This window comes from Zootoca vivipara, chromosome 14 (assembly GCF_965207765.1).
Source record: "Zootoca vivipara chromosome 14, rZooViv2.hap1.1, whole genome shotgun sequence".
Taxonomy (NCBI): domain Eukaryota; kingdom Metazoa; phylum Chordata; class Lepidosauria; order Squamata; family Lacertidae; genus Zootoca; species Zootoca vivipara.
In genome coordinates, this window is record NC_142597.1 from 24,394,992 (window position 1) to 24,415,048 (window position 20,057).

A 20,057-nucleotide genomic window follows, 5' to 3' on the forward strand; every position below is an offset into this window, starting at 1 on the left:
CTGAGTTGGATCAGGCTGCCGGGGTAATTTTGTTCTCTCAAATATATAAGACCCTAGCCTGCTTCATAACTCCTGTCCTTTGAGATTGGCATGGCAGACACCCCCCTACTGCAGGCATAGGCAAACTCCAGATGTTTGGGACTACAATTCCCATCATCCCTAGCTAACAGGACAAGTGGTCAGGGATGATGGGAATTGTAGTCCAAAACATCTGGAGGGCCGGAGTTTGTCTATGCCTGCCCTACTGGCTCCCACTGTGAACCTTTTAGATTGTCTCTTACCACAACCCTTGAATTAGAACGGAGTGCGCGTCCGCGGCCATGTTCACAACATACATTTCAGAGAGCCAGTGTGGTGTAGTGGTCAGTGTGTCGGACTAGGACTTGGGAGGCCTGGGTTCAAATTCCAATTCCGATCCATGCCATGGGTGCAGGAGTTTAGGATTGGGTCAATTGATCTAGAGAACCAATGTACAGCACCTTGAGCTCCTTGGTGGGGGGTGGTTGGATTAAATGCAATAAATAAATAAAGTGTAGTTCCTTAAGGATGCTGAGAGTTATTAGGAGATCCCTCTTCTCCCCACAGAGCTGCAATTCCCAAAGTGGCTTAACAACCAGTCTCTCTCCACAGGAAACTCTGGAAATTGTAGCTCTTTGAGGGGAAAAGGAGGCTAACCCTTCTCAGCACCCTTAACAGACTACAGCTCCATTATTCTTTTGGGGGGAAGCCATTCCTGTTTAAAATGGCACCATAGCACTTTAAATTCATGCTGTGTATGTCCTTCCTTGCTTCTCCTTTTCCTGTCCACCCCCTGCTGACGTGTCAAGGCCTACTAGTTTCTTCTCTGCAGTCAGCTTGGATTTCCTGTCCAGGGTTTTTTTCAGGGTGTTTTTCTCTCTCTCAAAAACAAACAGCTGGAGCCTATGAAACAGTTATTCCCCTGTGAAATCTGCCTCGCCCACCCACCCTCTTCCCAGTGCCATCCTGTCCCAGCTCCCTGTGTTTGCGGTAGAGTTAATGTTTACCACCCCACCTCCGCATCTTTGAGAGCTGCTCCTTTTTCTTCAGGGGTGGAGCTGGGCGTCCGGAGATAGGAGACAACACCTTCCTTATCGGTATCTAAGAGGCTTTCTCATCATCCAGGAACCAGAGATAAAGGGGTACTCCTTAAAATCAGCACAGGGGAGACATAGGCATTGACTCTAAAGCAGCCAGCCTGCAGCTGGGGACCAAATTATAAACCAGGTACAGTACTGCCATGTAGGTGTTGCGTGCAGCCAACATTGTGGCTTAAAAGGCAGGTGCTCCACCTCTCCCTCTCCAGCCACTGTATGTACATACAGCATTTTGCACACCAGTGATTTGCGTCCTTGGTGGGCATAGCTGCTGCCTCTGTATGCGGACCAGTATATGTTGTTGTTGTTGTTGTTTAGTCGTTTAGTCGTGTCCGACTCTTCGTGACCCCATGGACCAGAGCACGCCAGGCACTCCTGTCTTCCACTGCCTCCCGCAGTTTGGTCAAACTCATGTTCGTAGCTTCGAGAACACTGTCCAACCATCTTGTCCTCTGTCGTCCCCTTCTCCTAGTGCCCTCAATCTTTCCCAGCATCAGGGTCTTTTCCAGGGAGTCTTCTCTTCTCATGAGGTGGCCAAAGTATTGGAGCCTCAGCTTCAGGATCTGTCCTTCCAGTAAGCACTCAGGGCTGATTTCCTTAAGAATGGATAGGTTTGATCTTCTTGCAGTCCATGGGACTCTCAAGAGTCTCCTCCAGCGCCATAATTCAAAAGCATCAGTTCTTCGGCAATCAGCCTTCTTTATGGTCCAGCTCTCACTTCCATACATCACTACTGGGAAAACCATAGCTTTAACTATATGGACCTTTGTTGGCAAGGTGATGTCTCTGCTTTTTAAGATGCTGTCTAGGTTTGCTGTCCAGTACATGCTAAGCACCTTTTTATACATGGGCCACTTTGTACCATCAGTCCTTATGGAATCCAACAGCGTGGGGAGGGTGCAGAGAAACCACAAGTTGGGGAAAGGCTTCATTCCTCACTTCCAAATTCTCTGCCCTAAATTGCCCTCTCCTTAAGCTTCCTTCCTTTTATACCCCACCTTTCCAAGAGGAGTTCAAAGTGGCAAAGCCAGTTCTCTACCTCCTTATTTTATCCTCAGAACAACCCAAGGCCACCCAGTGGACTTCACGACAGAGTGAGGACTAGAACCCTAGCTTCCCAGATCTTAGTCTAACACAGACCACTGTGCTTGGATTAAACTCTTGCCTTCTCAAATTTGTGCACGAGTGACATGTGAGTTTGGAAGTGTACTCCATGTTCCCCAGCCCAAAGGCCCATTGATTTCTCTAGCAGTAGAAGGTCTTCATTTGGGTTCCCTCGTTTATGGGATTCCTTTCCCTTCGTTCAAGCAAATGAGAATAGAAGCCCACTACATATGGCTGAAATTGTGCAAGACTCTGCATGTTCATTGTGTGTTTTGGGGGGGGGAGGGGGGCTTCCCCTCTTTTATTTTCAGGAAGGGGACATAATAATAATAAAAATATTCGGCTTCCAGCAGAATATTAAAATACAATGATTCATCAAATATTAAAAGCTTCCCTAAACAGGGCTGCCTTCAGATGTCTTCTAAAAGTCAGATAATTGTTTATTTCCTTGACATCTGATGGGAGGGCGTTCCACAGGGTGGGTGCCACTACCGAGAAGGCCCTCTGCCTGGTTCCCTGTAACCTCACTTCCCGCAGTGAGGGAACCGCCAGAAGGCCCTCGGAGCTGGACCTCAGTGTCCGGGCAGAACGATGGGGGTGTGGACGCCTCTTCAGGTATCCTGGACCGAGGCCGTTTAGGGCTTTAAAGGTCAGCACCAACGCTTTGAATTGTGCCTGGAAACGTACTGGGAGCCAATGTAGGTCTTTCAGGACCGGTGTTATGTGGTCTCAGCGGCCAGTCCGAGTCACCAGTCTAGCTGCCACATTCTGGAATAGTTGTAGTTTCTGGGTCACCTTCAAAGGTGAGTGCATTGCAGTAGTCCAAGCGGGAGATAGCCAGAGCATGCAACACTCTGACTTAAGCCTTGTTTGGTAGATAAAACATTTGCAAATCAAACCTGAAATAAACATTCCTTTTAACAAACTTTTTTCATGGTAACACTAATATTCATTGGTATGAATCCTGGCTTTATTTAGCTGTAAGCCTGGTAAACAAGGTTGAAACAAGCTTCTCATGCTAAGAAAGATTCAGCTGAATGTTGTCAGAAGAAAATTGGAATATGAGCTTCCAAATACATTTTTAAAAGTATAATTTATCAATGGGAGTATAAAGTTCTTCCTGCTTTCTGAAGGAGAATGGACAATGCCACTATTGAGTTAGTTCAACCAATGGTGACACTGGATGATGATGAATCTACATCTCTAAGAATTAACAGCAATACCCATAAATGCAAAAACCAACTAACAATACATTATTGCTGTTTAATTGTAGTGTTGCGTTTTTTATTACTTAAACTTGTTGGTCACCTCCCTGGAATCTATTGAATATAAGGTGGTGTTAGAAATGTTCTAAATTAAATAAGTAAATAAATTCGAGTTTGCATTTAACATTTTGTTTCGTTTTGGGGTTTTTAAAAAAATGTTCCCATTTCTTAAGTTCTGCTTATTATTCCCAGCTCATGTCAAGATACATATTTACCCAGCCTGCCTTGAACAGTTCAATTTTGGAGATTATTACGGTCACACCTGCACCGTACATTTAAAGCTCCCTGCAAATGATCCTGAGAACTGTACTTGGTTAAGGGTGCTGGGGATCGTAGCTTTATGAGGGGCAGATTTGTGACAGACAAATGTTGTCCATTCATTCAGTCATCTGTGAACATATTGTGGAATGTCTAGATTTCTCTTTATTTGAAGCATGTAACAGAACTTGGATAAGGGAGGCCATCTTGCAGCCTGCTCTTGTGTCGTCTTGCCACCCACTTTCTTTTCTGGCCATGCACCTAACTGCACTGGCCAGTCTCTTTCCATAGATCCACTTTTCTCGTTTCAAACTTTGCAAAGTGAAACACCTTATCCCTTATTTTTGAGTTCCACACAATGTGTATGCACGCACCCATATTAAGCGCGTAATACCCACACGTGTTGGTAAGTATCTGTTCAATGAATTATTTTCTCTTGTTAGGTTGCAGGAAAGGGTGTCTTCTACAGTCTAGGGCAGGGATTCCCAAACTAGAGTCTCCAGCTGTTGGATTACAACACCCATCAACATCCCTAGATAGCAAGACCAGTGGTCAGGGACGATAAGAATTGTACAGTGGAACCTCGGTTTACGACTACCCCCGTTTACGAAAACCTCCGTTTACGAATGCCGCAGACCCGGAAGTGTTTACATCCGGGTTCCGCGGCGTCGGATGTGCAGGCGCGATCTGCGTAGCTCGCACATGCGCAGAAGCGATCTGAGCAGCGCGTGCGTGCACAGAAGTGCTCTATCGGCGCTTCACGCACATGCAGAAGCGTGCCTTCGGCGAGCGAATACCTCGGCGAGCGAACGTTTCCGCGGAATGGATTGTGTTTGCAAACCGAGATACCACTGTAGTCCGAAAACAGCTGGAAACCCAAATTTAGGAAACACTGGTCTTAAGAACCAGTATTTTCTGAACCTATTCCCAGGTCCATTTGCCTACCTAAACAGCATCTACATATATTTGCATAACTTCCTGTACAGCACTCATGTTACAGTAATTCCCATGCCACAATGTAAACACCCCAGCTTTCAGAACATACCTTATATATCCTATTTTGGATTCTTTCATTACATTTTGGCCACATTCACACCATCCATTTAAATCAGCTTGCTAAGGATGCTAAAAGTTGTTAGGCAACCCCTATTCTCCTTGATGAGCTACTGTTCCCAGGGTTCCCTGTGAACAATAATTTATTGTAAACCACTCTGGGAATTGCAGCTCTGGGAAGGAAATAGGGGCCTCCTAACAGCTCTCAGCACCATTAATGAACTACAGCTCCCATAATACTTTGGGGGAAGTCATGGCCGTTTAGATTGGTATCATAGTGCTGCTAACGTATAGGCTAAATGTGATCGAAGTGTAGTTTGCTACTAGTGAAAACTGAGACACTGTAATGTGGAAATTGAAGAGGACTGGAAACCACGCAGTCTCCAGAAATTATTGATTCAAATAAAACCTCGGGTGGGGGGTTGGCAGAACTTCAACTTCTTTTTCTTGCACACAGTAAAAGTTGCAGATTAAAAACAAAACCTTTGCTGTTGAATATTTCTACGAAGAGAGCTGAATGAGGCAAGAGGGTCACCGAGTGACAAAACAGAGCAGTCTGGCTTTCTTGGGGCTGATTTCATCATCTCTGCTTCTGCAGATTGGCCTCCCTGCCTTCTTTCCCCCCCACCGCTACCCCAGCCCCAACACAAACGCTGTCCAGCCACTTTTGCAGTACAGGAAACATCTGCTGGGAGGGAGGGTTGAGGCTGGGTTACTTCAGGGCATTGGCCAGCAGAACAACCCTGAAACTTAAAGCGCGTGCAAGTCATTTCGATATCTTTTCCCCACCCGCTGCTCCCACAAGAAGAGTTAATGAGAGAGCAGAGCTGCCTTTTGGGAGAGAAGAGCCTGAATGAGGAGTGTCCGGGGCAGTTCAGAAACTGCTGTTTTGTGCACGCCTTCTGGGAGGGAAAAGGATGAAACCAGATTGAGCTCTCGCTGCTCCAGAGATGCCAGCAGACTCTTGAGAATCAGTAGAAGATTGGATGCTGGAACTGGACGTCTTGGGTGATGTGGGAATCCTTGCTGCCATGTCAGAGCCCCAGACGATTTGGAGAACGCCTACGTGCTGAGATGCGAATCCTGCTAAGAGTCCTGCAGACTGGGTGCCTGCGTGTGTGACATTGCTGGGGTCTGCTGCGAGCAACATTGTTGGGATTTCTCCAGCTGAAGGCACCACTGGGCAACAGGAAGGCAAGGCGATACGTCAGCGAATATACTTTTCTGAATGAACTTGTTTCTCCCAAATCATCCTGCTGGAAGATTGATTATTCTTTTCTCTTCCCTTCCATCTTCCCCTCCCACATGTGAGGTGGAAGTGGATAGTGTTATGCCCTTTTAAAGCAAGCTTTTGCTATTATTAATAATTTTGCTGAGTCTGAAAGGGAAAGTTTTATTTTGTTCCTGAAATCCATGTGCCCCTAAAGACTGAGAGTGGAGGGCAGCAAATATAATATATATATGTGTGTGTGTGTGTGTGATTGCTGATGGGACATCATGGATTCTCTGTCAGAATGCGGAGCAGTTTGGAGTCTTCTTCTGGACCTGGAGGACAAGAGGCTACTATGGTACCTGGAGCGCCTGCATGAATTGTCCGAAGATTATGGCAGCCCTGGATGGGAAGAGATTCCAGCTGTGAGTGTCTTCTTGCCAAAGCCATGCCTCCCTCTCACATGGATGTTCTTGTGCTAACTTCCCTCCGCTCACTTAGGTTTTGCTGGCATGCAGAATATGCCTTTGCCAAATTTATTTCCCCTTTTCAATTCCACGTGTTTTAATGTGTATTTTGTATTGCCTTGTGTGTCGCCTCGAGGCATCGTTGCATGTAGTGATTGATGAATGTAATGAATAAATTTTAGAACTGCTTATCCTAACCCATCACAAACAGGGAAGGTTTGGAATCCAGTAGTAACAGCCTTTATCACCCCCTTATGTGCCTCTTACCCCTGATAAGTCAAACTGAAAATGAAATCCCAGTTCCTTTAACTCTCGCTGGGGTTTTTTGTGCAAAACTTTGGGTCTAGATTCCTCCATCTTCTCTTCCCCCTTCCCCCTTTTATGAAGATTACCTGCTCTGGGACCCCACAGCTAATTCTCCCCTGGCCTCCTCGCTGGCCCAAGTAGGTCTAATTTAGCCAGCTATCCCTGGTGACTATCTAATGTTTATTGGATGGATTTTCCCCAAATTGATTCTTGAACTTGGATTTTATTGTTATTCATGCTTTTATACTGTATTTTATGCTGCTTTTATGTTGTATTACAATTAAGTGTTTTAAATTTGTTGTTAGCCAGGAAGGGTGGGGTATAAATAAAATTATTATTATTTAGTTTACTTAGCCCTCATCAAAAGTTAGCATCAACTAAAAACCCATTCTTGGCCTTTTGATAATCTTTTACCAAGTGACAACTTCAGGACATTTGTAGTTGTCTAGTGTATATTATTGAGACACAGGTGGTGCTGTGGGTTAAACCACACAGCCTAGGGCTTGCCGATCAGAAGGTCAGCGGTTCGAATCCCTGTGAGGGGGTGAGCTCCCATTGCTCAGTCGCAGCTCCTGCCAAACTAGCAGTTCAAAAGCACGTCAAAGTGCAAGTAGATAAATAGGTACCGCTACAGCGGGAAGGTAAACGGCGTTTCCGTGCGCTGTTCTGGTTCACCAGAAGTGGCTTTGTCATGCTGGCCACATGACCTGGAAGCTGTACGCCAGCTCCCTCGGCCAATAACATGAGATTAGCGCCGCAACCCCAGAGTCGGTCACGACTGGACCTAATGGTCAGGGGTCCCTTTACCTTTAGCGTATATTACTATGGAAGCATAATGCGTGCGAACACACACATACATACATACACACAAACAAACAAACATATATATGGAACACAGTTGTCATGCATGCCGTCTTTCCAAAACAAGAGATGCTGCAATTAAATCCTTAAGGGCTTGAACGGTTTTTTTGGGGGGGGGTCCTTCTGTGTGATTATGTGGCTGTTTTCATCTGAGCTGAGACCTCAGAAGTCTTTGTAATGCGCGAGAAGGTGTGTAGCCAGCTGGAATTCCTGTTCTTACGGGATTCCTACTTAACTTTTATCAAAAATAAGAGAGATGCAGCAGGAATAATTCAAGTTCTAGCTGGGTTCAGGATGCGTTGCTGCTTAGGGCTACAGCATCATGACCAAGTTACAGTATCCTCACTACCTTGAAACTTGCAAATTGGGTTCAGTACTGACACACGGGAGCCGTGTCCCTTGTACATTCTTCCCAACAAAAGAACAGCCAGGATACAAAAACAATTACAGATTGCTTTCGAACTCCCAGCAGCAGCCCAGTTTCGAGAAAATGAGGTATTTTTTTAAGAAACCAGTCATTGTCTTGTAACTATTCATGGCTGCTTCTTGGGTCTGCTAATCCATTCACAATCTTGTGTTTCCTCCTGACTGAACCGAAACTGGTCTGGGCTACCCCTAGCCATAAAAATGGTTTCTTCATTGGATTGATAATGAGAATACATCTGGTCCCACCAAGACTCAAGATGTTAAGATTTCAGCTCTAGTTACACCAGCCTGAGTTGCCACCAATGTTGTGAAAGTCCCTTCAAGTTTTCAGTTTTTGAGCGTGTGTTTGTATATACTATATGCAGCTGTACCTTGGTTGTTGAACGGAATCCGTTCCGGAAGTCTGTTCAACTTCCAAAAACGTTTGACATCCAAGGCATGGCTTCCGATTGGCTGCTTCCTGCATGCAATTGGAAGCCACGTCGGATGTTAGGCTTCCAAAGAACGTCCTCAAACTGGAACACTCACTTCCGGGTTTGCGGCGTTCGGGAGCCAAAACGGACGAGTACCAAGGCGTTCAAGAACCAAGGTACGACTGTACGTGGGTTGCCAAATAGCTTCCATTTCCCCAGAAGATTCCAGTTTAAGATATCCATTTGCCATGATTCTAGTGCTGCTACTACTTATTTATTTGATGGGAAATCCTATCCTATAATGTCTCCTTGCTCCATAACTTTAGACTCCATCAATTCAAAAATTGCCTCCTGAGGATGCTATAAATGGGAACGTCCGGCCACATTTTCCATTATTTTATCCCTTTTTTTATTATCCCAACTTAACGTGAAGTTTTATAGAACACCTATTGTGACTCTTGGTTCAAATTAAAACCTGTGGTCACAACTATATCCGTTTATCATATTAATATTGTCCGGTGTTCCACCTACAGATCTGATTAAATAAATCGCCTTGATAATATAAAGACTATTATCTCCCCCACACCTTCAGCTGGCCTGTCCTCCTTTCTTGCCTTCTTGGTCCATGCCAAAACAAACAAATTTTGAACCCTCGATAAAATAACATAAGGTTGTCCTGATTAAATGTCAAAAAACAGCACTTCCATTTTTAATTGTTGCTTGAAAAATGTGGATTCCTTTGATAAAATATTTGGGAGGCTTTTGATGCAGATGCCCTACCCTCTCCTATGGTGTTGGGACTCTGCTGTGATCTAGACGGAATGGAAAATCCCCTTTTTCTTCTGCTACTCCTACAAGTTGTCACTCTCTCCCATATCTCCTATTGTTTCCCACCATTATGAGCCTCTCCCAAGCTTTCTTCTTCCCTTCTTCCTTTCTGCAGCGTTTTGTAGTGGGATAATATCTGCCTTCCACACCCACTGCCTTCCCCAACGCTTAGTTAGAGATGTTAACGTATCCTTATATAGTGTACCTTTCTTGCCGCTTTCCCTCTGATCTTCTCTATCTCCCTTTCTTTCTAATGAACTCTCTGCCGTTCGCAGGTGCTGAGCCCAACCTACAAGCAGCGCAACGAAGACTTCAGGAAACTCTTCAAGCAGCTCCCCGACACAGAGCGCCTCATAGTTGGTGAGTCCCCCCCCCTCAATTATTTCCCCCAGTTGGTGAGAGCAGAGGCTTCGGTCGTGTTGTAAATGTCAGCCTTTCTAAGTCGGGATGCAGAAAGTTTCATCCTTGGCAAAGGTTAAATATCTCCTAAAGAAAGAGAGGCCAGACCCTGGGTACCTGCTTCCCTTGTAGTAGAAGTTAAGACTTTTGGGGACACCATTGAACTTGGTACTCGGTTTCCTACCTGTCTGACTAATTGTAGTCCTTGGAATATATCTGGCACCCGTTACATGGTGGTTTGGGGGTAGATGGTATGGAAGCCAGCAGGTATTGAAGAAAGTAGCTATTCAAATTTTAAAATTTGTCCTCTGCGCTCTTTTCAGTATACTTTGGGTAGCTTGCTGTTGAACAAGTTATCCGCACCTACGGAGATGTTAGGAAGGGCAATTATTAGCAACTGTAAGAAACAGTCTATCTTAAATCACTTGAAAGCCTTGTAGTATCATTTTTCTTATCTAGATTTCAGTTGGTTTGGTTATCGAACATTTGGTGGTTACTACTGCAACAGAGTTGAAAACAAAACCTAGTATATTTTTTCCTATATGTATGAATTTCCTATATGGCAAACTGTTTTTCAATAATCGAAGATGGGATCTATCAGAATGGAGAAGTGTCTTTGCGTCTGCGGCTTTCTATGTGCAGATCCTCTTAGTCGACACATAAGAAATAATATAATATCTCAGGTATTTTAATTCTGAGACAGAGATAATAACTAACAGCAAGTACAGTGGTACCTCGACTTACGAACGACTCGACAACTGAATTTTTCGACTTACGAATGGGGCAAATGGCCGCATGCTTACGAATTTCTCGACATCCGAACGGAAACCGTGGTGGTTTTAGATAGGATTTTTTTGACTTACGGATTTTTAGATGGGGTTGCCTCGACTTACGAATTTTTTCCGTTCCAATGCATTCCTATGGGAAATCGCGTTTCCAATGGCGCTTTTCGACTTATGAATTTTTCAACCTACGAAGGTGCCTTCGGAACGTATTAAATTAGTAAGTTGAGGCACCACTGTAGTAGTGAAAATTAAATACTTCTTGTATCCATGGATTGATATTTTCTCTTGTGGGACCATTTTTCTTTTCAACTTGTTTTATTCCTTGTTATGGACCTACAAAGTGTCTCTCCTTCAAAGGGACAATCTTGATACATTACTGGAAATACAGAAGAGTTTGTGAAATTTCCAAAAAATCATGCTAGATGTACTCACTTCCCTTTTTTAAGAATTATTGCAGAATTGCTGTGCATCCCGACAGGGCAATAAATTAATAAGGAACCCAGGGGCATTCAGAGTAGATGGTGTCTGATAATGAATAAGTGCTCCTTATATTTAATTATTTTGATTAATATTTCACCCAAAAAATCCAGGCTTGAAAGTGATAATGGACAGGGAGATAAACCTGTTTGCAGAAGTACTGGAGATCAAAAGAAACTGGATTGAAAAGTGATCAGAGCCGAAAACTGAATTAAAGGAATTTAATGTGAGAGTAAAAGAACAGAAATCAGCTAAGATGAAAGTGGCCTAAATAATCTTGGTTATGTAAGGAGAATTCTGCTTCCAAAATGTTTTAATTTGTGGATTTGAATGTGACTCGCATATGACTGATTATTGCTGTCACCATCCTATTGTTCACAAAGACAGATGCAATAGTAAATATCTTGCAACATTTTAAGGACCTGAATCAGTGGTCTCCTCACTCGAAGAAGAAGCTTACATCCTGGGTAATGGGAAAGAAATGATAGAATGATAGAAATGATAGAAATTAAGGAGATAACTTCACTAGGTAGTTGATAACTATTAGACAGATTGTATGTGGGGATGCATGCCTTAATAGAGGGTTCCTACACTGAAACATGATCCAGAGCAAACGAGTAGATCTTCATCAATTTATTTGTATTCTTAGGACCCAAACAATGGAAAAGCCCCCTTTCCTTGTGCTTCTCTGATAAGTCTCCCATATCTCCTGTCGTTTCCCACCACCACCATAACTAGCTTTCCTCTTCCATTCTTTCCTGTTTACACATTTAGCAACTGTGTGAATAACTTTTAAAAAGGAAATAGCAGTCATGGAAGCGTAATTTGAATCAAGAGCCTGGTGTGAGGGTGAGGGGTGGGGGCTTTGATCCATTGTCCCATTGGGGTTAATCCAAGTGATGATTATTATATTTATATAATAAATCTTTCATCATGGAACTCAAGGTAGCACAGATGGTTCTCTCCGCTCCTCGTTTTCTCCTCACAACAATCCTGTGAGGTAGGCTAGGCTGAGTGACTGGCCCAAGGTCACCCAGTGAGCTTCATGACCAAATGGGGATTAGAACCCTGCTCTCCCGGCATCTCTAACCACTGCACTTTGCTGGATTGAGGCACCTGCTAGTTGCTTTGGAAGAAAAGTTTCCAGTCACGCTAATAGTGTCTTGTCCAGTTTGGCCTTTAGTTTCAACACACTATATTTTAAAAGCATAGAAGGGGACTTTGATCCTTGAGCCACACCTTTGAGGATGAGGTCATCTTTTGTTCCACTAGGACCTGTTTATCCTGCCATCCAACTATTTCAGGAATTAGTTTTCAAAGTTCTTGAGGGAATGGAACAGAACCCTCCCCAGGGTAGGGAACAACAAGATGGTTTTGAAAGGGATATCTTACATTAGGATCTACCTTAGGAGGCTGGTTAGGGTTTGATTATTTGAAGTATGGATAGTAGTAGTAATTGCAAGGTAGAACAACCAAGTGCACTTTTTCTGCCTCTGTTGGACACCAAACAAGATGAATTGAACAGAAATTAGAGCTTTTCTTTAAGAAAGGAGAAGAGTGGAATAGGTAGTACAGAATACCAGGTTTTGAATAACATCTCTTCCCAGGAACTTTTATTTTCTGAGTTGCCTCATACAAGAACGTTCCACCCTCACCAGGAAGAGCCTTTGTTTCAGTCAATAACTTCACACTAGAGCCATTCATCTTGATGTGTGGGCCTTTTGATTTAAGTTATTACATCTCAAGCAAAGAGTATTTATAGGCTTCTGGAGACTTCATTGAGAAGTTACAGTTGGTTAATTAAATGGAAGGAAATGCTGTATTAAAGTCTATTGGCACTGGAGTCTTCTACACAAATATTATACAAAGGGATACACCGTGTGTGTGTGTGTGTGTGTGTGTGTGTGTGTGTGTGTGTTGCACTTCTTTATAACCCTTGCTGAAATACTGTACGTTTGACCAAGTATTACTTTAATCAGCTAACACACAAATACACGCTTTCTCTCTCTATTTTCCTTTGGTAGGTGAGCAATGTCAACATGGGATTTTCCACAGCCCTTAGATGGCAGAATTTAAGCATACATTTGCATCATTCACATTTTCATAGGATCGGCCACTGCAAGCTCTCGCGAAGATTTAACATGCCGGAGGAACAGAGTGCATACTCTCTAACCAGTGAATGAAAACTATGAATTCACATCCCATAATTCCCATAATCATTACATACTCATGAATTAAAATTTCATTTCTGCATGATCTTGTTATGTAGTGACAATGTATTTTGGGACATGTTTGCATTTTTGGGTGATAGTGGGAGGGGGGACAATTCTAAACATGTTGATCTCACATTTGAAACTATATTTCTAATGATGGAAGGTTAATTTCCTGTTTTAATGAAGAAAAAGAGATGCAGACGAGCACCCATCTTTGCATAAAAGCCCAATGGAATCATGGAGTCATAGTTATATAGAGTTGGAAGGAACCCCAGTGGCCATCTAGTCCAACCCCCTGTGTGAGGGACAGGGGATATCGCGAAGTCCCTCCCCTCCTGAGTTCAAGCCCGTCCCCGAGCAAAGGGGAAAGCAGGGAGAGTTCCGATTCCAGTGGGGAAGCAGGAAGTCGTGTCCGAGGCTCAGGCAAGGTAGAGGAGCCAGGGTCCCAGGTGGGACAGGAAGGGGCAAGTAAGGGGGGAAGACCCATCCCCCCAACTCCAGAATTACGCAGGAAGAGGAGGGGCAAGAGGATGGGTCTGCCAAAGCTTTTGTGTTGGAGAAAGACGCGCCAAAAGCCATTAGGAGGTTCTGAAACCGACTGACAACATCGCTCCGTGTAAATAGCAATGACTTGAGCACTGTAAATACGCAGCACCAATAAAAGAATAAAATGCAGAGCTGCGTAGCGTCGTTACTCTGAAGTAGTCCACTCCGGCCACTGTGACAGCAACCTCCTAATCATTTTTGGGCTACTTTGGAGTTGCCGGGATGAGCGTGTCAGAGGCGGAGAAGTGGCGGCAGATCGCTGAGCAAGCCCAGCTAGAACTGCAACAGCTGTCGCTGCAGGCGCAGGGAGAATTGAAGGCAGCTAAAGAGGAGACTAAGAAGGTCCAGGACGACCGGCTACAACTTGCGGAACAGGTGAGAGAGCTCCAGGAAAAAGAGCAGCATTTAAGGGCGGTGGCGGTAGACCTCCAAAACAAGCTGGATGCAGAGAAAAACAAGGCGGGAGGGGCACCCCAAGTCCAAGTGCTGCCAGGAAGGAGAGCCGGGACCCTAGTAAGCAAGTTCAATGGAGACCCGAAGGAGTTTCAGGGCTTTGAGACTGAGATTGTGTATGCTCTTGAGCTGCACCACGATGAGTTCCCTGATGATGAGCACAGAGTAGCGTTTATTGTGGAGCACCTTACAGGGGCGGCCAGGGAGTGGCTAAGACCGTTAATTGCAACAAGGAATCCTTGCATGAAGAATGTCAAACTATTTCTAGAAGGTTTGAAAACGATGTATTCGTCCGATAGTCATATGGACCAGACTAAGGAGGAACTTCATAATTTACGCCAAGGAAATATGACAGTTCGCGCGTATTGGGCGAAATTCACCATGCTGGTGCACAGATTGGGGTGGGATCTGGAGTCTGCCCCAATGCAAGCGGCGTTTTACTTGGGGTTGCATGAGGAGGTGAAGGATGAGCTCTCGAGAGGTCCAAAGCCCAGTAATATGGATCAACTGAGCAAAGCGGCTCTGGCGGTGGGGGTGAGGCAGGAATCCAGATGGAGCGACAAGCAAGCAACGCGCGCAAAGCGGGCTTGGTTCCCACGGTCGCAGGAGAAGCCACTCCCTCAACAACCCTTTCAAGCCACGCCTGGGGCCAGTCAGGACCAGGAACCCATGCAGATTGATAGCGCGCGCGCGCGGGCTTTTCAAACCCCAGCGGCGCCAAGACGCAAGGAGGGAAGGGGTGGGAATTGCTTTCTCTGCAACTCCCCCCAGCATCTCGTCAGAGACTGCCCACATCGCAGGGAGTGGCAAGGAAAGGCGGGAACGGTTGTGCCCTCCCCCACTGACGCAGCACCACAGCAGGGAAACGGGAAAGCCTGGCTGCAGGAGACAAGGGGCGGCAGCCAGGCACAGTCAGCAGACAACAGCCCCAGCCCACCCACCCGCACAGAGAGGAGCAGAGCCAGCCCACCCCTCCCAGAGCAGGAGTGGTTCTAGAAGTGACGCTCACGCTCCCAAATGGCTATCCATTGACGGTCCTCGCCCTAATTGACAGTGGTGCCTCAGCCAACTTCTTCTCGAGAAACTTTGCAGAAGAGCACCAGATCCAGCTTCTGCAGCTGGATTTTCCTCTGCACGTGGCAACCATTGACGGCAGAGAGCTGCTGGGAGGGGCCATCACTCATCAAACCCCCCCCATGAGAATGACGGTTGGAAGGCACTCAGAGACACTGGCATTCAACGTCACCACCATCTCAGACCCCCCAATCGTTTTGGGCATGAGCTGGCTGGCGCGCCACGACCCCTCCATAAGTTGGCATCAGAGATGCATCACTTTTGGATCGGACTTTTGCCTGGAACATTGCATGCAGCACCAACCAGGGGAGGGGCCTCCGATAGCCACGGTGGCCACCATGCACGTCAAAGGGGGTGAGGCGATACCCAAACCATACTGGGACCTGCAGGAGGTCTTCAGTGAAGCGGAGTCCGACCACCTGCCCCCACACAGGCCTTTTGACTGCCAGATCAACCTGGTGCCTGGGGCAACTATACCCCCAGCCAAGCTGTACGCCATGTCAGACCAGGAACTGGAGGATCTGCGCGCTTTTATCGACAAGAACCTCAAGCGGGGGTTCATCAGAGAAAGCAAGGCAGCAGGGGGCAGCCCGGTCTTCTGGGTGGACAAGAAAGACACGCAACAGCGCCGTCTTGTGGTGGATTTTAGACGGCTGAATTCGGTGACAGAGCCAGTGGCTTTCCCCATGCCCAGAGTGGATGATCTCCTGACAGCGGCACGCAGAGGCAAGATTTTCACCAAGCTAGACCTGAGGGGGGCGTACAACTTGATCAGGATCCGGGAAGGCGATGAGTGGAAAACCACGATGTTCACGCCTCTGGGCTCTTTTGAATATCTGGTGATGCCCTTCGGGTTGCAAGGGGGCTCAGCATGCTTCCAGGCCTTCATGCACCACGTCCTGGGGTCCCTACTCTTCAGGAAATGCTTGGTCTTTCTGGATGACATCCTTATTTACTCCAACGACCCAGTGCAGCACGTGAAGGACGTCAGGGAGGTGTTACAGCGCCTGAAGGAGAACCACCTGTATGTGAAGCTGGAGAAGTGCAAGTTTCACACCAAGGAGGTGGACTTCCTGGGCTACAAGCTGTCAGACAAGGGGCTGGCAATGGACAAGGACAAGGTGCAGACCATCCTGGACTGGCACAGCCCCAGGACGCGCAAAGATGCCCAACGCCTACTAGGCTTTGCCAACTTCTACAGGAAGTTCATCAAGAACTTCTCTCGAGTTACGGCTCCCATCACTGACTGCCTGAGAGGCAAGCAGAAGTTCAGGTGGACACCAGAGGCGCAAGCAGCGTTCGAAAGCCTCAAGAGGGTGTTCGCCTCAGACCAGAACCTGTTCCACGTGGTTCAGGACGCGCCCCTACGCATTGAAACAGATGCTTCTGATAAGGCTGTGGGCGCCATTTTGTTGCAACTGGACGCCAACAGAGAGTGGAGACCCTGTGCCTTCTTCTCCAGGAAGTTGACCCAGCCCGAGCGAAACTACACAGTTTTTGATCGGGAACTTCTTGCGATCCACGCGGCGTTCCAGCACTGGAGACACTTCCTGGTGGGCGCCAAGCACCCCATCCAGGTGTGCACAGACCACAAGAACCTGGAGTTCTGGAGAACTGCCAGGGTGCTCAACCAGCGGCAGATACGGTGGGCGGAGTTCTTCTCGAACTTCAACTTCTCCATACACTACATCCCAGGAGAGCAGAATGTCAGGGCGGATGCCCTCTCCCGCAAGCCAGAGTACATGGAGGAGGAGGCGCCACCAGCCCCAAGGCACATTTTCCCCCCGTCGGCATGGTCCTGCGGAGCAGCAGTGGTGAGCGAGGCAGAACTCACAGCACTGACGGCAGCGGATGAATTTGCCAACCGCATCTTCAGAGAACTGAGAGGGGGGAGGGAGCAGGCAAAAGACTTTGCAGAACGCAGAGGGCTGCTTTTCTACAAGGGTGCGCTGTACCTACCCACCACCCAGCTTCGACGTACGGTCCTCAAGCAGATGCACGACAACCCTACAGCGGGGCATTTTGGAAGGGACAAGACCACTCACCTAGTCATGAGACACTTCTGGTGGCCAGGGGTGAGGGAAGATGTTCGAGACTATGTAAGGGGCTGTACCACCTGCCAGCGGGCGAAGGTGGTCAGAGCAGCGCCACCAGGGTTGCTGGAGCCCTTAGCCACACCACACAGGCCGTGGGAAGTGGTGTCCATGGACTTCATCACAGATCTGCCTTCGTCCAGGGGTAAGACTGCAGTGTTGGTGGTGGTGGACCTCATGTCCAAAATGTGTCACTTTATACCGTGTGCCAGGGCAGTCTCGGCAGAAGAGACAGCCAAACTGTTTGTTGATCACATTTTCAGACTGCATGGATTACCTTTAAGGGTTATTTCGGATCGTGGCCGCCAATTTGTTTCCAGGTTCTGGCGGCGGCTCATGAACCTCCTGCAGGTGGAGGTCAGCTTGTCGACGGCTAGACACCCGCAGACCAACGGACAAGCGGAGAGGGTCAACGCCATTCTGCAGCAGTACCTGAGATGCTACGTCAGCCAGCGGCAAACGGACTGGGTGGATCGCTTGCCACTAGCAGAATTTGCCTACAACAATGCAGTGCACGTCTCCACAGGGGTGTCGCCCTTTAAGGCCAATTACGGGCGCGACCTCAGATCTTTCCCAGAGAGGGAGAGGGAGGAGGAGGAGGAGGGCCCACAGGCTGAGGATTGGGCAGAGGAACTGGAGACGGTGCACCAGCAGCTCAGAGAACACTTGGAGAGGGCCAAGGAAGCGTACAAAAAGGGGGCAGATCGCCACAGGCGACAAGGGGAGGTCATCAGGGTGGGGGACAAGGTGTGGTTGTCCTCGGAGGGCCTTCCCACCAGAGGGAGGTGCAAAAAGCTGGCACCCAAATGGCTGGGCCCCTTCACGGTCACGCAACAGGTCAACCCGGTGGCATACAGGCTGGCACTGCCAGAGGACATGAGGGTGCATCCAGTGTTTCATAGATCGCTGCTGTCGCCGTACAGGGAAAGCAGCAGGCTCAGAGACAGCGAACAAACCCCCGAGGGAGGGGGGGAGAGGGAAAGCAGGGAGCAACTCAATGAGGCCACGGCCATCCTGGATTCAAGGTGGGGGGTGGGGGGCCTGGAGTACCTCATGGCATGGGAGGATGCTCCACCGTCCCAGAATGAATGGGTTCCCGCCACTCAGATACAGGAGGAATTCTTGGTGGAAGAATTTCACGCCCTCTTTCCCCACAGACCCAAGCCCTGGCACATGGAAAGGGAGGGGGAGGAGGAGGAGGCACGGGAGAACAGCTCACCATGGCGCTGGGAAGCGGAGTTTGAGGAACCAGAGGATGAGGTATGGGTGTCGCCAAGATCCACCCAGTCAGAGGAAGGAGCAGATTGGCAAAACATTTTTACCCCCACCAGCTCTGACGCCACGGACTTTTTGGGATTCCCGTCCTCCCAGGCGGAAGGGGGGGGCTCGCAGGACTGGGGGGAGGTGTTCACACCAACGGGCTCGGAGAGCACCGAGTTTTTAGGCTTCCAGTCGTCACCGACACATGGGGGGGGCCTGGGGAGGGGTGAAGGAGAGCTTGGGAGGGGGGTGGATGTGAGGGACAGGGGATATCGCGAAGTCCCTCCCCTCCTGAGTTCAAGCCCGTCCCCGAGCAAAGGGGAAAGCAGGGAGAGTTCCGATTCCAGTGGGGAAGCAGGAAGTCGTGTCCGAGGCTCAGGCAAGGTAGAGGAGCCAGGGTCCCAGGTGGGACAGGAAGGGGCAAGTAAGGGGGGAAGACCCATCCCCCCAACTCCAGAATTACGCAGGAAGAGGAGGGGCAAGAGGATGGGTCTGCCAAAGCTTTTGTGTTGGAGAAAGACGCGCCAAAAGCCATTAGGAGGTTCTGAAACCGACTGACAACATCGCTCCGTGTAAATAGCAATGACTTGAGCACTGTAAATACGCAGCACCAATAAAAGAATAAAATGCAGAGCTGCGTAGCGTCGTTACTCTGAAGTAGTCCACTCCGGCCACTGTGACACCCTGCAATGCAGGAATTAGAACTAAGGAATCCCAGACACCTCGGAGAGGCAGCCAGACAATCCAAAAGTAACAATCTCCCTTTGTTCTCTCTTTTCCATCAATCCCGTGCAAAAACGTCCCTGTTTACTTGCCCTGTTCACACTCATGATCGTGATGAGAATACACTGATTCTGTTATGACAGTTTCCCATCCCATTCTCAAATCCCCTCCTTTTGGCGCTTACCTAAAACATTTTTTTTGTTTTGACAAGCCTACCCAGAAGTAGAGAATGTTTGCCTGTGCTTTGATTTTAGTTATTATTTGAATGTCTTGAATAATTGCGCTTAACTGTCTTTACTGATAGTTTTATTCTTTTTATAAAATTGCTTTGAGGTTGTTTCTACAATATATAAATTTAATGGGGGATATATATATATATATATATATATATATATATATATATATATATATATAAAATGAATAGAAATAATTTATCATACTGGCAGTTCTTATGTATCAGAAGGAAATAATACTGACAGGTCATATTTTAATTCTAAGGCAACTTGTTCATCATGATCTATTTGGAAAGTGCTGTAAAATAAGAACAGAACAAGAGACGGGTTTTTTGTTTTTTAAAAACTTCTCTACCTCATTTTGAGCATTTTTTCTTGGGGTGTGCTGTTTTCTTTTATCTGTTGCTGGCCTGCACCTCATTCCTGATATATTTCAGGGTCATCCATAAAGTACATCTCACATCAAGAGGAATAAGGTAGAGGAGCAAAATAATG

At 47.0% G+C, this 20,057-nt stretch overlaps 1 protein-coding gene across 12 annotated transcripts in view; it reads left to right on the forward strand.

Moving 5' to 3' along the window:
* Positions 1-20,057, forward strand: part of GRAMD1B (GRAM domain containing 1B) — a 157,609-nt gene that overhangs the window by 109,095 nt on the left and 28,457 nt on the right. For all 12 annotated transcript variants that reach the window (XM_088657702.1, XM_088657703.1, XM_088657704.1 and 9 more), the window contains one exon: positions 9,582-9,666. In XM_088657702.1, the coding sequence (XP_088513828.1) occupies positions 9,582-9,666 (85 nt within the window). The remainder of the gene's footprint in view (positions 1-9,581; positions 9,667-20,057) is intronic.